The following is a 27,016-nucleotide window of genomic DNA, read 5'->3' on the forward strand; positions in this document are numbered from 1 at the left end:
CAAGTACCGCAGAACATTTTGTTTAAGTGAGTTGTGCTCACTTAAATAATATTCCGTTCCTTAGGTCACTAGCCGTTTCATAAGTGACTTTCGGTCGCCTAACCAGTTGTATGACATGCGCTCATATATCCGCGCAAGTGAAGTAGACTGGAGTTGCCATCCATTACTTCCAACCAACACTCATTGGAGTTACCTTCCAATGACGTGGTCTTCTATATATACAAGTGTTATCCGTCATTTCGCTCTCTTCTTATTCGCTATCATCAACTAGTCGGATGGACATATCGCACATCGTTACTGTAAACAATTATCAGTTTCTAGAAAGTCGCAGTCTACCAACAAAGTGAAACCATCTGCAAGCAAATTCAATCCATTCATCATATCACCAATCAAATCCATATTAAAGGAAGTATATCCAAAGAGTATCGTAAGTTTGTCAATTTATATTAATCAACTCACGCACTTGCGGTGGACCCTTTGCCCATATGTCGTTTACATGTGCCAATATCCTTGCGCGATAGTCATTGGAACATATACGTGCCATCTCGGAAGAAGGCCTTAAGCGCATCATTCATTTCATAAAATTCATTTTATAAAATCTTTGACTCAAACCTTTCAAACATCATTTGTCTAAATCTACCTTGAATACATAAATGTTTACTGTTATGGCTGAATGCGTTTGTAACACTTCAACCATCGTAGGAGTGCGGGCTCAAATCCCACTCCTGGGAGAAAAGGCTTTGAAGAGATTTACAAGGTATAATCGAAACAGCTGTCGCTTTATCCGTCCTGATGTCACGTTGTTTAAATTTTTCCGAAATTATTAAATAAATGATAAATTAAAAATTTCCTCAATTAAATGTTTTCATACATTTAAAGCAATAAGGGTAATCCCCGCTTAAAAACTCATAGAAAGTGTCTTCATTTGGTATCCTGCACCGTTCTTCAACCGTCCATCAGGCGAGTGTGAATCTCAACTGGTTTATACTTTTATCAAAAGACTTAAGCACCGAACTCGCTGATCTTTTATTGTGAACAGCTGGGTATATGCAATGAAAATAAAAGCAAGCAGCTACCAAAAAGCTATTAAATCTAAGACAATCGAAGTATGTGACTTTAAACGGTAGCTGCTGGCAAACCTTATATTATTTCTTGCATATTTAAATGAATATGTACCAAGTTACACACATCAATTTTTATTTATTTGTATGTATATATGTCTACTTCTGTATGCTCATATTCATAGTTTAGCAAGTGGCAAAGCAAACTTGCATTTCAACGCCTCAGCGTGCAACATGAGCAACTGTGGTAGTCACCATATTCAAGCCAAACCCTACTAACAAACATACAACCAAATTCCATTCCAACAATTCCTTAGCTTTACGAGATTCAACGATTCCAATAAGCCAGTTAGTGAGAGCTCATCCGAATAAATGGAGGTACAAAATACTTGTTGATTTGGATTTTCATTTGAATTTCCAAGGAACTTTGTAGATTTCTACAACTAAAAGCTACTGTTAGCGTATGTGGTAAACAAAATTTACAACAATAAGGTTAGCAGGAGCAAACTCAAGGTATTCAAGTCAAAACCAAGGTAGAAGTTAACCAAGACTATTTGTGCGCGATAACAGCATTTCACATTTAATAGAGTTGTTTCCGATGAAGACATTTCATTAGTGTCGCGTTGCCATCAATTCCTGCAAGGCCTCCAGCTGTCTTCATTTATTGCGAACGCTGTGCTCTGATCTTTTTTCACAAATCTATATATTTGTATATATATGCATTATATATATTCTTTTTGTTTATATCGCTATGCTTTTGTTTTGATGCATTGCATATTGCTGTGGCGTTGCCCTCAAGTTGCTTCTGTGCAGCGACCACAAAAACTTATTACGTCACTTAGGCGCGGATGGTATGGTGATGACTTTAGATGAGTCGCTGACAAGCGGACACTTTATTCTCAATTTATGCATATCACTAGAGGTAGAGGCTTTGGTATGCCTCCTGAAATGTCTTTTGATAAGCTCATTTAAATACAATTTATTGATTTAATTTGGAAGAGTGTGTTGTTGCAGTCAGTCAGATGAATGGACTCAATCGGTTGACAAGTTGATTGGGATTTGTTCTTTGAATTTGCTTCTAAATGATTGTTGATGTCTTTTTTGCGACTTGAAGCTATTCGACTGGTATATGTTAACTAGGCCAAACAGTGTTTTGAAACTGGCTACTTCTTTCAAACCCGTTACTTTTAAAACTGTTATTTTTTTTGAAACCGATTCCTTTATAAATAATTTTGGAATGCATTAGGTGAAAAGTCAAACATGTAAATGCATTTTCGAAACAGTGACTCTGTTGGAGCAGCTAAATTCATTGTACTTATATGCATATTTAGAACCGTTAACTTTTTTGAAACCGATTACTTTTCAAAACCTGGTTACTCTTTTGAAACCGATTTCATTTGGGAAACTGTTAAAATTTTTGAATCGATTTCTTTTTTGGAATTGATTACATTTTTGAAATCTGTCACTAATTTTTTCAGTCAGGTTCTTTTTTTAGAAGAATTAACGTTTTGAGAGTAGCATTTTTTTAAGTCGATTATTTTTGTGGTTTCGAGTTATTTTCTAAACATGGCTACGTTCCTGAAGCCGTTTGCGTTTTTTGTAGTACGTTCTGGCAAGGAGCACCACAAAAGTTCTAGCCTGACTATCTCGGGAATTATTTGTCATAACCACGTCGAACATTCCACGTCATGTCCATACTTTCAACTCCACTTATCCGCAAGGAAGTTTTGGGTGAAAGGCCACAATTGCAAAATATATACTTATTACAGTCATATTTGTTACAAAATTTGTCTCGTGCACCTAGCCAAGATTGGTAATTGAATTGAAGACTCTGTGTAGCTATCAAGTTATATATTGGGCTCAAATAACCTCTGAATTCCTTCGTTTTCGATGGAGGGTATTTTTTACATCCCAAGTAATCTTTCTTGGTCTTAGTACATTTGGTCGTTAAAGAAATTCTGATAACACTGTGCACACATTCAGTCTATGTAAGGTTTTAAACCTAAGATTCAACCTAATATAACCTCGCAGCTCTGCGGTTGTTTGCCAATCTTTCAAAACCAAATGTCTTAGATGTCTTAAGTTTTGGAAATTTTCGTTCCTTTTGTTTCATTAGTCATTGAGTGCGCTTGTAATTCTCACCTGATGAGCTTAGGTACTGATTTCCTACTTATCGGAAAATAATCCCAAATTGATATCAAATTTCGAAAGATAACATAACAATCCTCACAGCTATTCGTACAGGACACTGTAGACTGAACAGTCACAAGCAAAAGCTGGGTATAATATCGAACATCACATGCCGATTTTGTGATCGATCAGCGGAGACGGCGGACCATATCCTCCTGGAGTGAGACGCAATCTCAAGACGTAGGGCTAAGTTTATGGGCTCACCATGGCCACAGCATTCTCACATCAAATCCTTCAAGCCACGTGAAGTGTTAGGGTTCATCAGAGTTGTTGGCTTAAATGAGGTGCTGTGAAGTAGCTGAGGGCACAATAGACCAATGGTCGCAGTGCGATCCTTAATGAATTATCTATCTATCTATCAAAAATCAAGCCAATATCGAAATTATACCAACGAGTTTCCCCAAAAATCCCTGAAATATATATATACAGAACTTATTATCGAGCGGCACTTATGTCATCTCAAGCAATCCTACAATAATTCCAAAATTTTGAAAATATCTCGAACTAGTTATGTGCTAAAATGTTCTGAGATTTTATTTCAAAAGAAGGGCACATCCAAACATTGTACGCATATAGCTACGTAGAGGTCCTGGAAATAATGAAGAAATCGTTAAAAAAAATTGTATGGAAATCTTCGTAAGCTGGCCCCAAATGCTTGCTAGCAAAAGATCATAATTTATACATTTTTTCAAACTAACATATAATTACTGGTTGGACCAATTTTACAAAGAACACCATGCGGCTGAGAAATATCTAACCCTACGCAAGACTTTCGTGCGGTAAGCTTTTCGTGAAGTTAATGTGAGCAACTAGCATTGCAGTTTGTATTTTTTTGGCTTGATCTTATATTGAGTGTCGGAAACATAACAAAAGGAAATGTTCTGCAAAACCTAGGAAAGTACATCTGATTAATGAACACAGAACTTCGGAAATAACTAAATTTTTTCTTAAGTAGATTTCGGTTGTTGCTTCTCAATGCCGCCAATACTTACGTATTTCTCTGTATTTAAATAATGTACGTCATAAATATTACTTATTTTGAGCTCATTACTTACAGCAGTCTCTTTTCAAACATATATGTAAATTGAAATAGGATTTGCCTACGACTGTTCACTGATTTTTAGCTTTTGGCTGCTTTATGTGCCTGACCTGACCCGAATTTGCTCAGATGCAATAAAAATACTAAAAAATGGCATAAACATGGGCGCGTGTTTAATGTTTAAAAGAAATCTATATATGTATGTATCTATGTACAACAACTTAGCTTTTAAACTTGGGTGCATATATTTCGAATATGAAAATTAGTTAACTATGATTTTTCAGAGTTTATAGTCGAAAATTTTTGCATTTAAATAAGTAAGAAATAAAATTCAAATAAAAAAGAAAAATCTTTTATTTGCAATATTGCTCTTCCGCAAACAAAGTTTGGAAAAATCATTAATAAACAATTTATCTTAATTTCTGCATATATTTAAGTTGTTCCCTACAAATTGTGGGAACCATTTGGGCAATGCAGCTTCGCCCTAATTGTGAAAAATGTGAATTTAAGCACACACTTCAATTTAAATAACGCATAGCGCACATACAAACAAACATACATACAAACACACAGATCTAGACTAGTACCCACCGAAACATTTTGCTGCAATCATTTCAGCCAACAATTGTCCGCTTGTCTTATGGCCACATCACAATGAACTTTTTAATATAGATGCGTTCAACACAGCAATCACGCAAGATCTTGCGTTTGTAAATATAAACAGCATTTCAGACTAATCAGATGAAACTTAAACATTCTCACTATACAAAATGCTTGCTAACATATTTTGCCCTCTATTCTTTTGTTAAAATGCAGTTTGTAATTGTGAAAAACGTTGGAAATTATTAAAGTGTGGGAATAATAACTTCACTTGCAAAGTGTGAAAGCACTCATAGCCAAAACAAATGTCGAATTGTTGTTGTTGTTGTATCAATAAGGACACTCCCCGAAGGCCTTGGGGAGTGTTATCGATGTTGATGGTTCTTTGCCGGATGCAGACCCAGTACCAAGCCCGACCATCTCGGGAACGATTTTTTATGACCACATGCGGCCTTCTAGGCCCTAACGCCCTCCAACCCCCTATATCCATGAGTAATTCGGGGTCGCCACAGCCTCGACTCTCAATGAAACTGGATTCGCCACGGATAGGTGAGGTTGACAATTTGGTTTGGAGAAGCTGTATACTGCGCTGGCAACCTGAAAAGGTTGCGCTACACAAACCCCGAATGTATTTGGTATTTTAGTCGCCTCTTACGACAAGCATACCTACCGCGGGTATATTCTAACCCCCTAACCCCCTGGGGCATGACGAGTTGTTCTTCTTATACTTTGCATGTAACAAAAGTTGAAGATTGCCAACTTGTGTATGCGCTGGTGTTGCACGATCTGTCGTTCTTCATAAAATTACGTGCAATGTACTCATCAACCATAAGATTGCGTTGAAAGCACCTATATGAAAAAGTGAATTGTGACGCTGCCATTATTCTTGGCAGCTAAAGGAAAATCCACAATTTGTTGCAATTTAGGTATAGATAGTTGTTGCAACTGATGTGCAATATGTTGAACGCAGCTTGAATTTCGAATGCGCTTGTGTCTACCATAAAATGGGAATGCAAACAAACGCAATAAACCCTGATCTAAAATAGGTTAGGTGATTATGGATGTACATACATGTGTACATACGACACTATGTGTGGTACCTTATAACTCTTAAGTCCAAAGTGCAAGATTTGAAAGCAGTTACAGTATGGTGGAAGTATGAATTTGCCGTATCAAAATAGCTGTAGTACGACGTTGGGTAAATAGTGGTTCTATTTAAATTAAATTTTGTATAGTCTTTGAGATGCCCAGCAATTCATACTTCGCTTTTGTTATCGTTGTAGCACTACTTGGCATGGATCAATAGTTGCAATCAATTACAAATTGTTAGCAATATCCTCTAAAGGGAGTCCAAGAAAACTTGCTGTTTCAATAGGGTTACACTAACTAGATGAGGATGTTAGGGGAGTTGGTTCCACATTGCAAGTAAAAAGATGGTTAGTGCCGTGTGAGGACGCATTACAAGGGGGACATACATTGGGTATGTCTACGTTGATTCTTGATAAGTAAGATTTGAGCCTATTACAGTGTCCAGATTGAAGTAGAGCTAGAGTGATGCGCATCTCACTGGGGGTTTTAGGGTATATATCTCTGAGGATCTCGTCATAGCGCTTGCTAAATTACTTTTTATGTTCCTCGAGGGCGGGGTCTCTTCAATCAGATGATAGAGACAGACATGAATATTGAGATGGAGTCCCAAGATAAATATGAATATGAATTAGATTACGAATATAAATATGAGTATGAAGATGAATATAAATATGAATATTAATATAAATATGAAAATGAATATTTATTTAAAGATAAGGATAAATAAGTAAATGAATATTGAGGATAGCACAGGATGCATATCAAAACGAAGATAGAGATTGATATTAAACTCATGGAAGTGGCCGTAATAATGCAGCTAACTAACAAAATTTTATTCGAAATGGCTGAAATCTGTCCTTAGCTTTGTTGAGTGGATGATGTAGACCTTCAGTTAATTTAAATAATTTGCGCGTTTTGATAGTAAAAAAACTTGGAGCGACATATGTACCTACGAGGAGATGTGAGCCGAACTTGTTCTAAAATTCGTCAAAGTGGATGTATTTTTCTAGAGACGCTTTCATGCAGAAATATCGGTAGTGGTAGCCACAAAATCCCATTTTATACTTCTACTTTTTTTTAAATTAATTTATTAGCAACGAGTCACAGTCAGAAGTGAGCCCCTCGGAACCATGGAAGTGATCCTAATCATGTTAATCATCATCCTGAAACATCATGCGAACCATTTAATAGCGGAGAACGTCAGTTCACCGCTATTACGTAAAGAACAAAACGACAAGAGCAACAGAAAACTTTATTTTGCTTACATGCTCTTACTTGGATAATGTCAAAGTAAACTACACTCGGAATTATAAGTACTGACGCATCGGAATGCCCATTTCCCCAATACCTACAAAGCGCTCTTTTCATATCATCTGACTACAATTTGACCTAACTCTTACCACTATTCAAAAACAAAAAAAGCTCTAGCTTCCCATAGAATGTAACATTTGTGCGAAATGAAAATTACTGATTAGAAAATTCATATAATTTTGCAAACGATTTACGTAGTTTAATGGATTCTTAGAGGCGGATTATTGAGATTGAAGTACACATTCAACATTTTTAAACAAAAAAGCAGGAAAAATATATAAAACTTGTGAGTAAGTAAGGCTCTGTGTAGTTAAAGCAAAATCTTAGTGCAAAAGTGAGGGTGAGAAAAGCAGATAGTGACTGGTGATGGACAGCGCTTGCATAAAAATAAAAGCAAGACAAAAAAAAAAAACTAAAAATAGAAAATGTTAATCAAACTGACTGCAATGTATGAAGTTATGTATGATTGTATGTGAGTGAAGGTGCTTTTAAAAGGAGGTAAATTGACTGGTTCACTGAACGGAAATTAAAGGTGAGGAAATAAATTTGTAAATTCGCAGGATAGACGCATAAAAACGCATGAACGTAACTAAACATAACGTTTGTTTTTTATGTAGTTCGTATTACAGCTGTTGGTAGAGGAGTTAACTGATGGTATTCTTGAAACTTTTTCAGTATTGGTATGTTTGTTTGCTTGTTTGTTTGTTTATGTTGATAGCGGGTGCTGTACAGCTGTGATTGTTATTAAATCAAGAGCACTCAAGTACATATATACATACAAATAAAAAAGCGTATAAATTTAAGCGCATAATTGTTGCGGATACAGATAATGGAAGTAAAATATTTTATGCATTAAATTCATTCGGGCAGCTGGATGGTTTGCTACTTCTTTTTATGTTCTTGAGACATTTTGTGCCTATCTGTATTTTCAAAAATCTAATAAAAAATTTATAGTTCTTAAAAAGAATAAAATTTGACACACAAACAACCACAAATGTTATAAATTTTCATTAGACCAAATCGTCAGTTGTTATATCCTCCATGTGAGCTTTATTGACGGTATTTATGTGGCAAAATTTTGGTTTTTCTCTTTCCTCCTACACGCTTTGACAACTTTGGAGGCTCTTCAGGGAGTGCTCTAATAACTTTTTCAAATGAAATTTACAAAAAAAAATTTTCTGGAATACTCCCTGAAGAATGTGCGGAAGCATCGAAAGGCATAGGAGGGAAAAGGAGCACTAAAATTTTCCCGTATAATTATTGCCCGTACCTGCACTTTCCCCTGATTCCCTACCAGCACTTTGAGGGAGATCTTAAGGCCACAATAGAGGTGGACGGTTGGCGCAAGGGTGCGCAAATGGCGGACGAGGCGATACATGTGTACACCGATGGTTCCAAAATAGTGGAAGGAGTAGGGTCTGCGGTATACTGCGCTGATCTGGAATTAAGCAGATCCTACAGGCTGCCGGATTACTGTAGCGTTTTCCAAGCGGAAATATTAGCCGTAACCAAAGCAGTAGAAACCCTGGAAGAGAATAGCTTAAGCTGCAACCGTGTTAACTTTTATATTGACAGTCAAGCAGCAATTAAGGCAATAATCTCGCATAGCACAGCATCTAAATGCGTGTTAGAGTGTAAGCAGTCTCTGGAGAGAATCGGGACAGGGAGAAGCATACATCTATATTGGGTCCCAGGGCATATGGGAATAGATGGGAATGAAAAAGCGGACGAATTAGCTAAAAAGGGCGCATCCCTTGAAGCTTGCTCCGTAGACGTCCCAATTAGATTGGGCGATATTAAGCGAATGCGAGAGGTGCACATGATCGACCAAGCAGAAAAGGCGTGGGTTCAAGCGCGGGGCTGTAAAGTGTCGAAGATTATGTGTAGGTCTTACAACCTTAGACTAACACAGTTGCTTCTATCATTAAAAAGAGAGGACTGTAGACTCATGACGGGTATTCTGACTGGACACTGCCTTCTGGCGTCACATGCCTTTAAATTAGGCTTGGTCAGTGATAGCAGTTGTAGGAAGTGCGGGTTGGAGGAGGAAACGATCGAGCACGTTCTGTGCTCGTGCCCTGCACTTGCCAGGCTAAGACTCCAGATATTAGGAGTGATACAGCTGTCAGATCTAGAAGCAGCAAGTGGCTTAAGTCCTAGGAAGCTTCTAGTATTTGCCAAGAGGACGGAGTTATTTTATAACATAGGTCCTGGTTTTTGATAGGGTTTTTCAGTTTGGTCGTTAAAACAAACTTCTGGTAACACTACGGACTCAATCAGTCTATATGAGGTCCTCATGGACCGGCCAGTTCAACCTACCTACCTATTGCCCGTAGAGATCCAACTCAGTTAAAAACACATTTCTTTATAATTTTCGACTTAAATCCCGACATCCTTACAAAAAAACCAATTGTTGCTATATTGTGACGAATATTAGCATCACTAAGTGATACTAACATCGCTACGCGGTTGTTAAATGAAGGCATAACAACAATAAAGCATGCTGCCACTCTTATGTACGTAAGCAAATCAATCAGGATTTACGCTCATACATACAAAGGGACGAAGAGATACTCACAAGCGCATGTAGTCATCGGCTGAAGTGGTGCTCACATATACACACGCATATGGTTACAAACTACAAATATACATGTATATGGCTGGAAACCAAGCATGAAGTTCGCGAAATTACTAGACCTTAGAAGAAATGGGTGCACGAGGTAACCGAGAGTATAAAAACAGCGCAAGCTGAGGCATGACTAATCAAACACGCTGTTGTGAAGTACGTAATATGAAGAGTAATTGTACTACTCCCAAGTAGACTAAAAAAACACCATATTGCAATACTGGATACTGGAGTTATTTAGTGAAGAGTTTAGCGATTCGAACGTTAGCAGAAGGTATGGAATAAGCAGAATTTTCACTAAATTCGTTACAATATTTTGTAATGTTTCAACGAAAGCACAAGTTTGGCAATTGCTAGTCACTACGAGCCAGAATTTAGATGTAAATATTATTTTTAGAGTGAAAGTTAAGCCCTAACTTTCTTAATAGTATGCATTGTTCTTCAGCTACAATTGGAGCAAAGCTAAATTTGCTAACGAAGCTATCAATAGACGCGAACCACGAACATTTTCTTCTAAGGCGTGTCTTAGGAAACTGTCTGATTCAATAAGGTTGCATTTTACATTTATTGTATTTAGGAGCGTTGTTTTTGTGTTATCGTAGCCAAGACATACATCAACTATGCAGGGGTTGACTCTGGATAAGTGAGATTTTAAGGTATTGCAGCATCAGATCGACCGTAAGTCTTTGGTCTTATTTTTCTGCAAGATTCGAATTTTTGACTCTGGATAATGGAGTTCAACCCGTGTGCCATGAGCAATGAATGTGGATAACGCTAAGATCCTCCTCATATGTACATTTCATGTTTAAACAGCTTTTAATATTAAAATTGCTAGGAGACTGAGCAGCATCCAGCAGTTGCCTACTGGGATATGTGGGTTTGTATCCACATTTGCAGCGATCTGCCTAGAATATGATAATGCTCCTTTATGTTGAAAATTTTCTAATAAAGTGCAGATGTCTTAAGGGATATCCCGTAACAATTCTTAGCACAATGTTATGGCAGACCTGTAGCCTTCCCCTGAGGGAGTTACTGAAGTTGGTTGAAAATACTGGCGAAGTATAATGCATGACCAGCGGTTAAATTTCTTTTTTTTGTAAGCCGAGTTAGTTTGTCTTCTTCTAAAACTTTTTCAGCAGCTCACTAATAAAAATTGGTGGCGGCTTTGATTTTTAAATGTAATCCATCATCGTGGATGCTCAATAGTTGTGTCATCTCTTTCTTTAACTATGTGGTGGGAAGAGAGTTTCGAAATGTAGACGTATATTAAAAGTAGAGATAGGACATCACCCTGTCGCATTTTGTTTGATTCAGCTAGGCTTCGGTATTTCATTCCATAATTTTATTTTATTTTTTTATTCTGAATTATGCTACATGCTTCCTGGATGGAAAACTATATCTGATGTTAGCTAGATAACTATAGACCTTGACAGGATATACAATTTGATATGGGTCGTATCCTTTTTCTCTCGGAGCAAAGTATTATACAAATTTCACACAGAGGGTTGATAAAATTATTAGTCAAGTTTTCTACATTAAAACCCTAATTTAACTCAATCTCCCATACAAAATAAAGATTCTTAATTATATCGTTACTGCTTGAGTCAACTAAAAACGTTAATTACCTTCGAGAAGCCTATATTTGGTGTTGGTGCATGATGCGTTGAAATGTCATGACGCTTAAAAACTGAAACGAAAAAAAGAAAAACATAAAATTAATGGAATCGAAAATATTAAAAAAAATGAACACAACTTAAGTGATATTCTTTAAGTGGCAGAAAATATAAAATTATAAAAGCGGAATTAAATACTATATAGGGAATCTACTTCTCACGGATTCATGTAAGCCCCACTCTGTATATAAATGTGAAAGTGTGAGAGGGTCGGAGTATCACGCCTAAATCACACCATTGAATAACACGAAAATGTACATAGTTATACATTTTGCCCTCAGGAAGGTATTAGGCATAATTTTTTCACAAAAAAATTCGGGAAGTGGACCAGGGGTCGACCTATTATAAATATAATAGTGTATGCTGGGATTTGCTTGAAAATCGATATCTGGGTACTTCCTTGACAAGCTTACTATTTGGGAAACTGTTATTTCCAGGAATCGGATCAGAGACCGGCTGATTCGAAACACTCTTATTAATGGAGTAAATTGCTTAAACTTTAGTACAGGGTTCCCTCTTTGATAAATTTAATATCTGTGCCCTTTTCTTTCTAGCAAAAGGAACAAGTTTCGAGAAATTTTTTTGGGATTAGTTTTAGATTTATTATTTAGGCATCTCTTCGAATAGGTTAACCTTATATATAAAAACCAATGCAAGATAAGTTGGTAACTTTATAACTTAAGAACGTAGATGGTTTCTAAGTTGATTTCAGTTCAATGTGTTTATCCATTTCTTAGACATAGACCAAAATATGGACCAGGGTTCCATTGTGTTTTCAGAATATGGGTAACAAATCGGATGTGTTAGCGAGGGTTTAACAAGTGCGGTGGTTAAGGAGACGAGTAAGATAGAAAAGGGAGTTTTTCAAAAAGCCCTAGGTAGAAAAAGGAAAATAAGAGATATTAATCTTTTTCAACGGGGAGAGATAAAGGGAAGAGGAAGATAATATAGAGAGGGTAAGGCTGAGTTAGAGGAAATAAATTGGGAGTAGGAAAGTAGGAAATGGAGATAGGAATGGAGGAAGTGCGTGAGAAAAATAGAAAAGAGAGGAAGCAAGTGTATATATATCAGAGAGGAATATTATCGGGCAGGAGAACATTCGGAATTATTTGTTTATATCTCGGGAGAACATAGTCTGCATGGTACTCTTAAAAAGAGAAATCAGAAAGTTACTTCATATATCCATTTCCCTTTAAACCTTGGCATTTTTGAGAATTTTTTCTTGGAAAGAATAAAAGCAAAGATGTAAAAAATATTATGGATATCTCGATTTCAGTATTTGTCATTTTTGTGAACACTGCAGTTTTGCATGTGATCTCTGCGTGATTTTGCATAACCGTCGACTTTATGCATTTCATAAAATATTCTTATTCAATACTAATATTTGCATACATTTTTACATGATTTTTGTTATAATAGCGCAGATGGAAATGTTTTGCAAATTATTTATTGCTTATTAACAGATGTTTGACATGCTGCGTTGCTGTTGTTGTTTTTTGGAAATACTAATAAGCCATACATGGCAAATAACAGAACAAGCGGCGCCGAGAGTTTGCTGTTTTTGTTTTTACATGAGTTAGTTATGATGACGTAAAGACTTTGCTTGGCCTTATGCTTAATTTAGTAACACAATGAAGTTAACATAATTGCAATAAATATAATGAATAATAATAAATGGACAGTTAAATTATAGAAATAATACTTAAAAATTTCTTGTCATATTTATATAAGCCTTGTTTAGCATAGCCAACATCCGTTTGCACAGCAAGACGCCGCTTATAAAAATTGACTTTGGTCTCTGGGTTTTCTCTAGCCACATTCCCCTTATTAAACATGAGCCTTATCTCAAGACTTAGTGAAAATTATAAAATTTTTATTTAACAAGTAAAAGTGTCTAAGTTCGGGTGTAGCCGAACATTATATACTCAGCGTGAGCTTCAATTGTACACTTCATTTCAGATAAATTACTTTTCTACATAACACGTGGTACCGCCCGTTTAAAAAAAAAAATGTCTCCCCATTTCCTCTTACAATAAAACTTGATAAGTGAAATATCATTGATTCAAAACTATTTTTTGCTAAGCTATAGCTTATTATTCTAATCTACGTCCGTTTTAAAAATCTTTTGTATAAAAGTGGGCGTGGTCTTTAACCGATCTCGTCCATTTTTTCTAAAAATATTTCCTGCTATAGGGAAAATATGTGTACACAATTATATTGCGATATGTTAATTTTCCTTCGAGTTATGGTTCCCGAAACATAGAAAATTGTTTAGTCATAAAAGGGGCGGTGCCACGCCCAATTTTTAAATTTGAAGTTTTTCGTATTTACTGTTATAAATCTACTTGGAAAATGAAATACCATTGATATAAAGCCCTTTTTTGCAAAGACATATCTTATTTTATTCGTCCACGACCGTTTTAAAAACTTTCATATAAAAGTGGGCGTGGTGCTCAAACGATTTCGCTAATTTTCCCTCAAAGCATTCCCTATAGTAAAGGCAACTTCTCTGCCGTAATTTTGTTACGATAGGTTTAAAGATTTTTGATTTATGACTACTAATATTTGTGAAATTAATTTTATCACAAGTGGGCGGTGCCACGCCCATTTTAAACTTTTTTTCAAATTTTTATAAAGAGTCTCAATATCAGCCCACTCGTCAAATTTCAACATTCTTATTATTTACTAAATAATCAGTTTTTTTTGTGTTTTCCAAAATGTTATATATATAAAAAGTGGGCGTGGTTATCATCCGATTTCGCTCATTTTCAATACCAATCTATTCTGGGTCCACAAAAAGCTCCGTGAAGATATCTCGATATTTACTCAAGTTATCGTGTTAACGGGCAGACGGACGGACGGACATGGCTCAATCAAGTTCTTTTTTCGATACTGATGATTTTGATATATGGAAGTCTATATCCATCTCGATTCCTTTATACCTGTACAACCAACTTTTATCCAACCAAAGTTAATATACTCTGTGTGCAAAGCACGCTGAGTATAAAAATTGTGAAATGCAACAAAATACTTACTCAGAACACGATCTGGCATACACGTCTGCCTGAGTAAAATTCAATGTATGTAATATTTGAATGAAACAAATTAAGAGTGCGAAAATATTTCTACAAACCTAAAACATTCCATTTTTTCAAAACGAAATCTTAACCATTTAAAATTAGAATCGAATCGCGAAATGTGACACATCCATCGGCTAAATTTTTCGGCGACCATATTCACGACATGGACAACAAAAGTGTCGGAGCTACCGATTGTCCGTCACCAAAAAATACTGGGTGCGACGCTCAATTTTGACCTGCGTTTTGGCGAGCCTGCATCGGCAGTTGTACTTAAAGCTCGGATCCATTACAAAATCGTCAAGTCTCTCACAGGCGACTTTAGCGGCAAAGGCTCATAACTACCTAAAACGCAATGAATGCTACATGCCTGTATGTTATGCGATGTGGTCGCTGAGCTTAAATGAAACAGGTTGGAGGAAACTATTGGCCTGCCATAACACTGCATTGAGAACTGCTACGGGATGTCTTCTTATGTCACCAAAAGATCATTCTCATAGTGAGGCGGTAATAATTCGACCGCCTCCGTTTGTATCGACTGATTTCTTATAGAAAATTGTTTATAAAATATCTTGTAAAAAGAAAAAAAGCCTAAAGTTTCCCCATAACTATGTTTTTACCATACATGTTTCACTTTATTTTCGTATCCATATCGAGAAGCGCGAAGCCAAAGGAACGCCACTCTACGCTACGCATAAGATTATGGTTATAATGAAACCGTATTCCTAACCATACTCATAACCTTAACTGTGAAAGTGATTCTAACTGCAAACGTGACCGTAACTGTAAACGTGACTCTAAATTATGTGACCTTAACCGTAACCATAAACGTTACTGTTGTAATTGTAAACGTGACCGTAACCGTAACGGGAAACGTGACTGTTGTAGCTGTAAACGTGACCGCGACAGCAACCATAAACATGAACCTAAACTTTAACGTGACCGCAACCGTAGCCGTTAACGTGACTGATGTAGTTGTAAAAGTGACCGTAACCGGAAAAGTGACCGCAACCGTTAACATGAACGTAAGTTTTACCGGCGGCCACCGTGGTGTGATGGTAGCGTGCTCCGCCTATCACACCGTATGCCCTGGGTTCAACTCCCGGGCAAAGCAACATCAAAATTTTAGAAATAAGATTTTTCAATTAGAAGAAAATTTTTCTAAGCGGGGTCGCCCCTCGGCAGTGTCTGGCAAGCGCTCCGATTGTATTTCTGCCATGAAAAGCTCTCAGTGAAAACTCATCTGCCTTGCATATGCCGTTCGGAGTCGGCATAAAACATGTAGGTCCCGTCCGGCCAATTTGTAGGGAAAAATCAAGAGGAGCACGACGCAAATTGGAAGAGAAGCTCGGCCTTAGATCTCTTCGGAGGTTATCGCGCCTTACATTTATTTTTATTTTTAAGTTTTACCGTGACCGTGAATGTAACCGTAATCCGTGAAGCATGGACGTAAACGTTAACATTACCGCATACGTGAACGTGATCGCAATCGAAAATATAACCCTAGCCATTTACGTTACCGTGATCGTAAGTTTTAACGTTAACGTAAATTTAACCGTTACCGGACACGTGAACATAATCGGAAACGTGACTGCAACCGTAAACGTGGCAGTTACCGTGACCATAACTTTGACCATAAGAATGAGCATAACTGCGAATGATAATAATGAAATTTACCAATCGTTTTAGTTTATATTTCCTGCTTTGAAGTGTGAAATATTGGTAAATACTACCCGTAAATAAACCTGCTGTTTGCACGTTTATTAGCAGAGGCATGTGGGATATGGCATATGGTTATATATACGGTTATTCTAAAAATATATTGTAAGTGATGGCTCTCTCGCTGTAAAGCAATCACAGTATAAAAAAATTCTAAAAGTCTTGCTTAATTGCTTGTGCAAAAAGATAGTTTTGTTAAAACAAATAATGGCTATACAATCTGTTGTTAAAACACCTTGGGCGCTTCCGCTGTTTAACTTAACAGTTGAACTAAGCACATTTTTCAACGAGCAAATAATCTGTAGCATTACTTTTTCGATTTATGTTACTGGTGTACGTACATTTATTGTTAAAGCTAACTTTCACGCACAGGTGTGATGTTCTAGCTGTAAATGAGTGCAAATTATGTGTTAGTTACAAACAGGGAATATAATTACAAATATATGAGAAGTAAATACAAATTCCATGTGCTGTACTTTCAACGGCGTCAGTGCAGTGAAGGTTTAAGTTCATCTTACCATCTGTTTGCCGAAAAGTGGCTTAAGTCGGTTGATCCAACATTTTTCGCTTGTGAATGCTATTTCTAGCACCAACAATGAAATTCTCTAAACTGCGCTGTTTGTGGTAGAGGCAGCAGCAGCAACTTTTAGCCTGAATTATATTTGCAAACTTAGTAACACTCTGGAACACGTGTGTAAACTTTTCTCACTGCAATGTAAACAATTGGAGCGGTAAACTGTGATTGGCAATTTTTTATTGTTAGAATAGTTTCATATTGTTTTCCGACGTAGTTTTGTAATATGTATCTCCCTTCAAGTTATATGCAGATAATTTTATGCACTTTCGAAATCCTACAACAGGGTGACCTTTATGTCACGTTGGTTCTACTTTCGCTTGATTTTGGTCAATATTGGAACAAGGTCACTTCCCGTAACTTGGAGTTTTATTCCTTTGATTGCAGCGACGGCTATTGTTGTTGATCCTCTTTTAATTAATATGTCTTCACAAATTAGTTATCATAACTTAGGAAGCAGTAAGAAATAAAAAGCTTTTTAGTTGTTGTTGCTAAGCGAGGAGTACCCTTTATTGCTTAATGTATGAAAAAATTGTAAAGCGACATCAGAACGAACAAGGCGACAGGCAGCTATGCTTCTATAAAAAGCGCAAAGTTTATTGCGTTCATGAAAAGAAAACAAGCATAGCTTTGGTATAAGGATAACTTACAAAGTATGTACTTTAAGGAAGAATAAATATAGGCGCAGAATGCAATTGGAAAAGGTTGTGCAACAACAAAGGCATGGCTCTGCAAACAGTTCGATCGTCGCAGATGTGCGGGTTTGAATTCCACTCCGACAAGAAAACACCTTGAAGAGATTTAAAAGATAAAGGCGAAACAGCTCTCGTTCTGTCCATCCTGATTAATTGAAATTATTTTCATTTCCCTACACAAGTGTTTGTGCATATCTTTGAGAAAAATCAAGCAACAACCGCAATTGAAGGGACAGAATAACAAATGCTTTGGTAAACCATGTGAATCTTGGCACGGTTTTCGGGGTGTTTCGTACCAGTGCTCTACCAGTGATGTTCCAGTTAATGCGGCGCTTCCACTGCTTCAAACAACAAATGATCATCGGTGGTTCAAAACATAATTTGCATGTTTACTTCAATAAAGGAAATAATTAGTGAGTGAAGAGAGAGAAATTTTTACCTTTAAATAAAAAAATTGAAAAAATGCCTATCAAAAAAAAAAAAAAAAATAAATAAATAATAATAAATATAAGGCGCGATAACCTTTAAGAGATTTTAGGTCGAGCTTCTCTTTCAATTTGCGTAATGCTCCTTTTAATTTTTCTTGCAAATTGGCGGGACGAGACCTACTTGTTTTATGCCGAGTCCGAACGGCATTTGCAAGTCAGAAAAAGGCTTAGAAAAACTTTCTTCTAATTGAAAAACCCTGTTTCTAAAATTTTGATGTTGCTTTGCCCGGGGCGTGAACCAAGGATTTTCAGTGTGGTAGGCGGAGCACGCTACCATCACACCACGGCGGCCGACAATGCTTATCCAAAAGCTTTGGCAAAATAAGGGTTAGGTTGAATGGAGTGGCCAAATAATAATAAATAAACAAAATTTTTGGAATGAATTTCATTTAGTAACGCCCAGATGGAATCAATCAGAGTGACGGAAAAAGGAAAAGAACTTGGACTACTCAAGTAGTCGATACCTTATTCGTGGTCTTTGCAATTATTTTATAATCTAGTGCAGTTTAGAAAATTGGAACTGTTGCTTAGGGAGTGTAGAAATGGTATGGTACAGATACGTATTGGGTCGAACTAGATCGCAAAAGTGCACTGTATCAAGTATGAATGGTGACATATAAACTGATGAGATTTCTGTGTGAAACCTACATTGTTGCTCGACTAAACACGTTGAGGTTGTGAGAATTTGTTTATAGCAAATTTAATGGAATGAAAGAAAATGAAAAAAAAGTGTTGATAAAAAGAAGCAAAAGCAATGACCGGAACAGCACTAACTGGAATAAAGTTGACAATCGAAATCGCAATCGAAAACAGATCATGCCCAAACCAGAAGCGACGGTGGAATCGAACCCGGAAATGAAGCGGGGACCGAGCCCAAATATTTGATAGAAATCTGGTGAAACCCGCAAGCGAATGCATAACAAGTAACGGACCGTGGCCGGGAATTTCACCTAGAATAAAGCCGGAACCGAATGTGGGACCGGACCCGGAGCTGAGTCGATAGCTAACCTTAAATCGTAATCGGACCACACAAGAACTGAAACCAAAAAGGAAGAAAAGAAGCTATAATAGAAATCGAAACGGAGACCGGAACCGTAACCAAAGTCGAAACTGAAACCGCAATCAAAACTCATATAATAAGTTTTTTCTTTCTATTTCAGTGATAGCTGAGAACTTTTTCGCAACCAGTTGTTTGAGTATTCTTCTTCTATTCGTATTATTTATTTTTTGCAATCTTTTTATTTGACTACACGTAATTACGAAAATTGTTTTTCAAATTAGTGTGCAGCTTATAACTCAGTGATCTATGTGTATGTCAATATATATTCGTACAAAAGCCCATAGATGCGTATGTGTGTATGTACGTGTAGCAAAACTTTATATATTTCTTAGTTCTTAGTTTTCTCTCATTATTATTTTTTTATTAAAAATCCGTTGCATTGGCAATTCAACTATTTATTTGTTTTTTTTTTTTTTGTTTTTTTGGAAGCAGAAAACTAGGACTAACAAATGCACATGTGTATGTACGAATACGCAGTTGTGCACAAACATACCAACATACATATATGGTAACGATATGTAATGTTTCTCATAAAACTAGCAGTTAACTTACGTTAAACGGCAAAAAATGTTGGAGCTTCACCACTAAAATGTCGAATCGCACGTTGTTGATCTCTTCCTTATACACTTTGTTACGTACCGAAATACATACAAACATTTGCACTTATGTACGAATGCAGAGATCAAGCCAAATGATTCCTTATTTGTATTTAATTTTGATAATTTACACCATAATTGGCTTAAATTAACAAAATTCTCATAATATTTGCTAAAATTGAGTTTCAATTACTGCTGGCGAATTGTGGGTACACAAACACATGTACATCTGTATTTGTATTAGGGTATTTAGTTTTTAGGCTGTGGTTTGTCCACTGTCATATTTGAAAATTATTGAAAACGTTACATTTTTGATATAAGCCAAATGAAACCAAAGAAGAAAATTGAGTTATAAAAACGAATGTTTTAAACGGAGTCATTTTTCATTTTCTGAAAAAAATCAGACTTTAAAGACGGACAAAAATATAGCCTGAAAGTGAAACACCCTAATGCATGGTAGCAATATTTTTTAAACGAACGTTTGTATGTTATATGATTATCATAACTGTATTTTCTTTGCAATATTTGTGGTGTTCATTATTAGTAATGCAGCTGGATGTTTAATTCAAAAGACTTAAGAAACGAACTTCATAGGATATTTGAAGTGATACCTTAAGGGTTTTCAGGAAAAATTTATTGACCGGTGATTTTTTAATGCTGGAATTACCAGTGTGAGGAATATCTCTAGTTCAAAACTGCTGCGCCTCTATTTCCTAGTTCGCCGTCTATCTCCTTTACGTGCTTTCAACTGGCAAATTTAACATGGCGACGCCTAGGCGGTGGAAGTTGTCCCCGTTGTATTTCCTTTTCTATAGTTCCGAACTAGATATATATTTCCAATTTAGAACTAGTTGGTTTATTGACACAGAAATTTTACATGTTGCTTCTAGTACGATTTTATCTCCTTTGTCGATAGTTCTGAACTTGCTGGAATATCAGTAGGAAAGGCTTTAAGGTGTAGGAAAATAGAGCAAATTCATAGTAAAAGCTCTTTAAAGTTAGTGGCACCTTTTTTGTAGATAGCCTATATATTTTAAATATGAAATAAAAAGAAACCCACATTGCTGATCTTTGAATTAGAGAAAATTTAGAAACCATCGAGCTAGTATTTATTACTAGTTACTGACTTTCCTACAAACACGTTATCGAAGGTTCTTAAAAATACATGAATTTGTATAAACATATATAATAATTAGAGAGTCATAATTATTGAAAGGAGCAAGGTAGCCAATCAAAAAGCTGAGAAAGTTTTTCGCTATTATCTTCTGAATTAGAGTTTGACAAATTTCTTCATTCCAACTTATACCGCAATATATTTTAAAATTGACAGCCAACTTTTTATTGGGTGCGCCGAAGTACGTTGATTAAAATTTAACAGTGAAAAAAAAATAAAAATTTCCAATTCAAATTTAAGAAAAACAATTTATTTAAAATAACTTAAATAATAATAAGTAGCAGCAGTAAAATTCTCATTGACAACGGCACATAATTATACTTAAACGTCGTCGCAAATACCGCACTCATACATAGGCAATCCCAAGTAAATGCAATTCCACTAGAAGCTAAAATTATAGGTTTCGCTTTCTGCTGACAGCACTGCATTCGGTATTATTTAATGCAAACATTTTCCATTTTTTATTAATTATCTTATTTCTGTTATAAACTCTTTTCAATTTAATTGTTTTGATGCGCTGGCAATTGCAAAAATTGCAAATCAATTTCGAATAAATAACTAAGCGATTTTACTTGAATGTTTTGCCTGGCACGTTATGATACAAACATTCGTATTTATTTTTTCAATAAATGATGAACTAATTGATACATTCAAGCATTGCATTTAAATGGGGGTGTACTTATGTATGTGTGAAGGCTTTAAGGTAATAAGATGAATTAGTTGCAGCTAATTAGAGATTCATACTGTGATGAATGCCATCAAGTATAGCACATCAATATACAGTTCATACTACTGCTTCTAGTAAACGAATGCTGCTAAAACAACAACGATAATGTAAGCACAAAAACCTACCTATATACATATTTGCCGAAAACGAAGTCTACAGCTATGACCGCCATGAATACATAGTAAATAGTGGATACAACAGAGAACTATTCGAGAATGTAATCCAAGCTCTCATACAAGCACAGAAGTCGCAGAATTCCAACACACTGACAGGCTATAATAAGCGGCGTTAAACCAACGCACACCGATAAGCTTGATTTTTAATCATTGTAAGGGAACATTCACTGAGGTTTAAAAATAAGTAAAAACAAGTAAGGACGGTACTGTCTTCGGCTGTGCTGAAGACTTCGTAACTTTCAGGAATGGGGCTGAATAATAATCTTATCCCATTCGTATATATAGCTCCGATCGAAATGATTTCTACAGGATATCTTCTATGATATATTAGAATAAATATCACCAAGTTTAACGTTTTTATATCGCAAATTAAGGGAGAAATGGCTAAAAATCTCTCTATCTGAACGATCGGTTGTACGGGATATATACTATATATAGCTCCGATCAAAGTAATTTTTTCAGAAAATCTTTTATGATATATTAAAATATATATCACCGAGTTTCACGTTTATTCTTTCTAAATTGCGGCAGGAATGACCAGAATCGTCTTATCTGAACGATCGGTTGTATGGGGGATATATGTTATAGTGGTACGATCCTACCGGATCCGACAAATGTCTAATATAATACAAAAATACATCCTTGTGCCAAATTCCATTGAGATATCTCAAAATTTGAGGGACTAGTTTGCATTCAAACAGACAGACGGTCGGACGGACAGACGGACATGGCTATATCAACTCAGTTCGTTGCCCTGATCAATTGGGTGTACTTAATAGTGAGTCTATCTTCTATATTTCTCAACGTTACAAACATCGGACCAAAGTTAATATACCATTTCATGTTCATGAAAGGTATAACAAATAAAGGTGTCTAAGTTCGGGTGTAACCGAACTTTATATACTCAGAATAAGCTCCAATTGCACATTTCATTTCATTTACTTCTCTACATAACTCGTGGCACCGACAGTTTAAAAAAAAATGTCTCCCCATTTCCTCTTACAATAACACTTGATAAGTGATATATCATTGATCCAAAACTATTTTTTGCTAAGTTATAGCTTGTTATTCTAGTCTTCGATCCTTTTAACTTTGTTTTATATCCAAGTTGCCGTGGTCTATAACCGATCCCCTCCATTTCTACTAGAAATATTTTCTGTTATAAGGAAAATAAGTGTACACAATTTCATTACGATCCGTTAATTTTTCTCCGAAACATAGAAAATTGCTTAGTCATAAAAGAGGCGATTCCGAACAACAGCTGCAAGGTAGATGAATTTTTAACAAAAAAATTTTTTTTCTAATTGATTAAACCGGTTTCTTTTTGATGTTGTTTTGCCCAGGACTTGAACAACCCAGGATCTTTGGTGTGGTAGGTAGAGCACGCTACTGTTTTTTAGCTATCACTGAAATCGATTAAGTAGATTTATTGCCAAAGGTTTCTTTAAAACTGTTTTTTGTGACCGAAATAAGTTTTCGGACTGACAAGCTCTCATCTGATCTGTTAAAATTAACATATTGTAAACTTAACATCAGGTGATTATGAGGGTCTTAAAGAAATTGTTATTTCTTCAAATTCGAACCAGAAAAATCATACTGGGTCCCGATAATATATTTTCGGGTTCACACACGGACTATATGCGTAAACTTTCTGGGGTCATCTCTTGACTGTTTGGGGATTATGTTGTGTGGATTAGAGATGAGATAGTTGTGGTAGTGTTTTGGGGCTTTCCCGCATTGTTTTAAGTACTACTTCAATATTATTTTGGAAATGTGCTAGGTAACATTTCGGGATTATTAGCTACACTATTTCGGGCTAGTTTTGGGACTATTTCGGAATAATTTTGGCAGTGTTTGAAAAAATGTATTTATAAATGCGGAACGTTATCGGGCTGCTATTATTAGAGGATTGTTACCGGCATGTTATTGGTTTGTTATCGGAAAGTTGTTGATTTGTTCTTAAACCAAATTTCGCACAGTTACCGATTTATTAACGAAAAGTTATAAAATTATTATCGAATAATTTCTGATTGTTATCGAGCTGTTTTTGATTTGTAATCGATTAAAAACGATAAATATTTGATAAAAAAGTCTTCGATAGATATGTGAATATTTAATCGAGTACGATACCAAAAGCTATGTTTACCCTAATGGTAGTGGTGTTTTGTTACCAACATTTATTTAGAAGTTTAGAAAAACATACAAATAAATGAAAATCACTTATTTTGGGTCGATTCCTCTCAATCTCTAACATTTCCAAAAAAATAACTAGGTACACATGTTATTATTCATTACCAAATTAGTATATAATCTAAAAGGCAGGTCTTGTGCCACAAGACACATTTTCAAATGATCAAATTTGTCATCTTCCATTGCGTGTTTACGTATCTTCGAAATTAAGCGCACTTTGATTAGATTTATTTTTATTTATTTGACGAAACTCAATTCTGAGAATTTGCTGTACAAATTAGTACATTCGGACAGAATTGAGTCGTAGCCATTGGTTGACAAACAAACAAAATAACAATTCAGCGCGCATGCGTATATTTATTGTTGAAATATTTAGTGCGTGCGTCAATTATTTTCAAAGAAGTAAAAGCAGGTTATTTACATATTGGAAGCAGATGATATATTAAAATATATTCAACTTTATTTTATATGCACACATTCAGTTAATTCGATCTGCGTCTTTTAAACATTTTTGAGAATTTCATCTCCTTTTTACTTCGATTTTATAGGCAAAGCTTACAATAGTTGTTTTTTTTTTGCAAGCGAGCTTGAAAAAAACGCTTCAACTAGCTAAACAGTTTCATTATGGCAAAAGCATATAGATGGTGAAAGTTTATCAACTAATTGTTACTTTCTTTAGCTGCTATGACATTTCTACTTCTAGCGCAGTATGCTTTTGACACTCAACCAGAGAATTACAAAAACAAAATATATGAAATGCGTATGTTTGTTTGTATGTATGTCACCCTGCCGCCACGCTGTTATTCTTTTATTTTTGTTTATCTGCACATTCGTATGTTCATTCCATTCGCTCGTTCACAATAGTGCCCTATTTTTGAATATGCAACACTATACAACACTATCAATCAGGTCGACAATTACCTAAGCGGTTCAACTGAAACCGCTTAGCCAACTCAACTCGATTAATTTTTATTGTTGCTTTCCATGCAATTCGGTAAGCGAGCTAGTGTTTTAATTGTAATAGTTAGCAAAGAAATACAGCTAATATACAATAAATTACGTGAATCTGTTATACCTGAGCGATTTTTTCATTGTGAATAGATCAGCCTAGTATTTATAATTTTCCTCAGACGGTACCAAGTCCTGAATGTATTTTTTGCTAGAGAAGTATTGCAATTGTTGGTTATATTTCACTACTTCTTAAATTAAATAAATAAAAAAAATAAATGTAAGGCGCGATAACCTCCGAAGAGATCTAAGGCCGAGCTTCTCTTCCAATTTGCGTCGTGCTCCTCTTGATTTTTCCCTACAAATTGGCCGGACGGGACCTACATGTTTTATGCCGACTCCGAACGGCATCTGCAAGGCAGATGAGTTTTCATTGAGAGCTTTTCATGGCAGAAATACAATCCGAGCGCTTGCCAGACACTGCCGAGGGGCGACCACGCTTAGAAAAATTTTCTTCTAATTGAAAAATCTTATTTCTAAAATTTTGATGTTGCTTTGCCCGGGAGTTGAACCCAGGGCATACGGTGTGATAGGCGGAGCACGCTACCATCACACCACGGTGAAATAAATCTATGTATGTATACTAGGGTGGATCGATTTGTATGGACGAAAGTTAACCGATATCGCGCCATCGATTTTTAGGATTTGGGCTCAGGAAAAAAAGTTCCACTTCGCATACACAAAAAAATAATTTTCGAAGCTGCGAAATTTAACTTTTTGACTTTTTTTCGACTTTGATTTTTAATGTTTTTTCATGACCTACTAAAAAAATGTTCATATGTATACCCTGTCCGACCCAAAAATGTCCGCTAAAAACGTTGTCGATAACAGTTTAAGAAAAAAATATTTATGAAAATTTCACAATCAAATGAAAATTTTTTTGGTAAGCCATGAAAAAAACCTTAAAATCAAAGTCGAAAAAAGTAAAAAAAATGAAATTTCGCAGGCTCGAAAATTATTTTTTTGGGTATGCGTAGTGGAACTTTTTTTCCTGAGTATGGCGCAAAATCGGTTAATAAATCGACCCAGTCTAATGTATACACATCTATACAGATGACTGTTGCCACACCTTGGAAGATGTTTTGATCTGATTTTGTTTCTGATAGAAAATTTTTATTCTAATCTTTCACATTTGCTTGCCTTTCAATAACGCCTATGTCTTAACATTTTTTTCCCAACTCCATTATAATTTTTATTCATCTCTAAAATGAAAAGCGTTTTAGTTTTTATTCTTTTCTGTTTTCGTTTTTTGTTTTGTTTTTGTTGCTTTATTTTGTCAAACCTGTTACACACCTTTAACTTATGCAAGATGGCAATTAGTTCGACGTTAAAACCAACAAAACACACACACACACACACTGGCAAAGCTCAAACACCCGCAATTCAAATAATTTTGCAGTTTGCGACTCTTCTTTATAGTTATCATTGTTGTTGTTGTGTTGCGATTTGTGTGGCGTGTGCTCTGTGTTATTTGTTTATGGATTGTAATTACCGCGAATTTTCGATTATTAACGGTGCCGTTGTAATTTTTATTTGTGCTTTATTGTGGTTTTGTTTAAGTAAGCTTCAATTATTTCGTTTATGTATGTGTGTGCGTATATTTTTGTTGCGCAACATTTTTTCTATAACTGCATTGCTTGTATAATCATTTTCGTTCAAGGTAGTGAACTTGAATTCTAAAATTCTAATTTGTTAGGTGTGGTGGTAGTTGGAGTGAAGGGCTTGCACAGATAGCTATATTGTATTTAAAATGAGACTTTCATTTACAGTTTTTGAGTTTCAAAATGAAAACTTGGTAGATAATCTCCGACGTTGTTTTAGATGTCGTGTAATGCTGGATGTTTTTCGTTAGGAGAAATCAGTTTTAATACTTTTTATTAGCTTTCTCAGTTTTTTTTTTTTTTTTTTTGTAAAACTAAATAATTGTAATCAGTTCAAGTGTA

General features: G+C 35.7%; 1 protein-coding gene across 6 annotated transcripts in view; it reads right to left on the reverse strand.

Annotated features, from left to right (window-relative positions):
* dysf (dysfusion) overlaps window positions 1-27,016 on the reverse strand; it is a 177,222-nt gene that overhangs the window by 43,193 nt on the left and 107,013 nt on the right. For all 6 annotated transcript variants that reach the window (XM_067778852.1, XM_067778859.1, XM_067778839.1 and 3 more), the window contains one exon: window positions 11,542-11,603. In XM_067778852.1, the coding sequence (XP_067634953.1) occupies window positions 11,542-11,603 (62 nt within the window). The remainder of the gene's footprint in view (window positions 1-11,541; window positions 11,604-27,016) is intronic.

The sequence above is a fragment of the Eurosta solidaginis genome, chromosome 1, assembly GCF_040869045.1.
Source record: "Eurosta solidaginis isolate ZX-2024a chromosome 1, ASM4086904v1, whole genome shotgun sequence".
Taxonomy (NCBI): domain Eukaryota; kingdom Metazoa; phylum Arthropoda; class Insecta; order Diptera; family Tephritidae; genus Eurosta; species Eurosta solidaginis.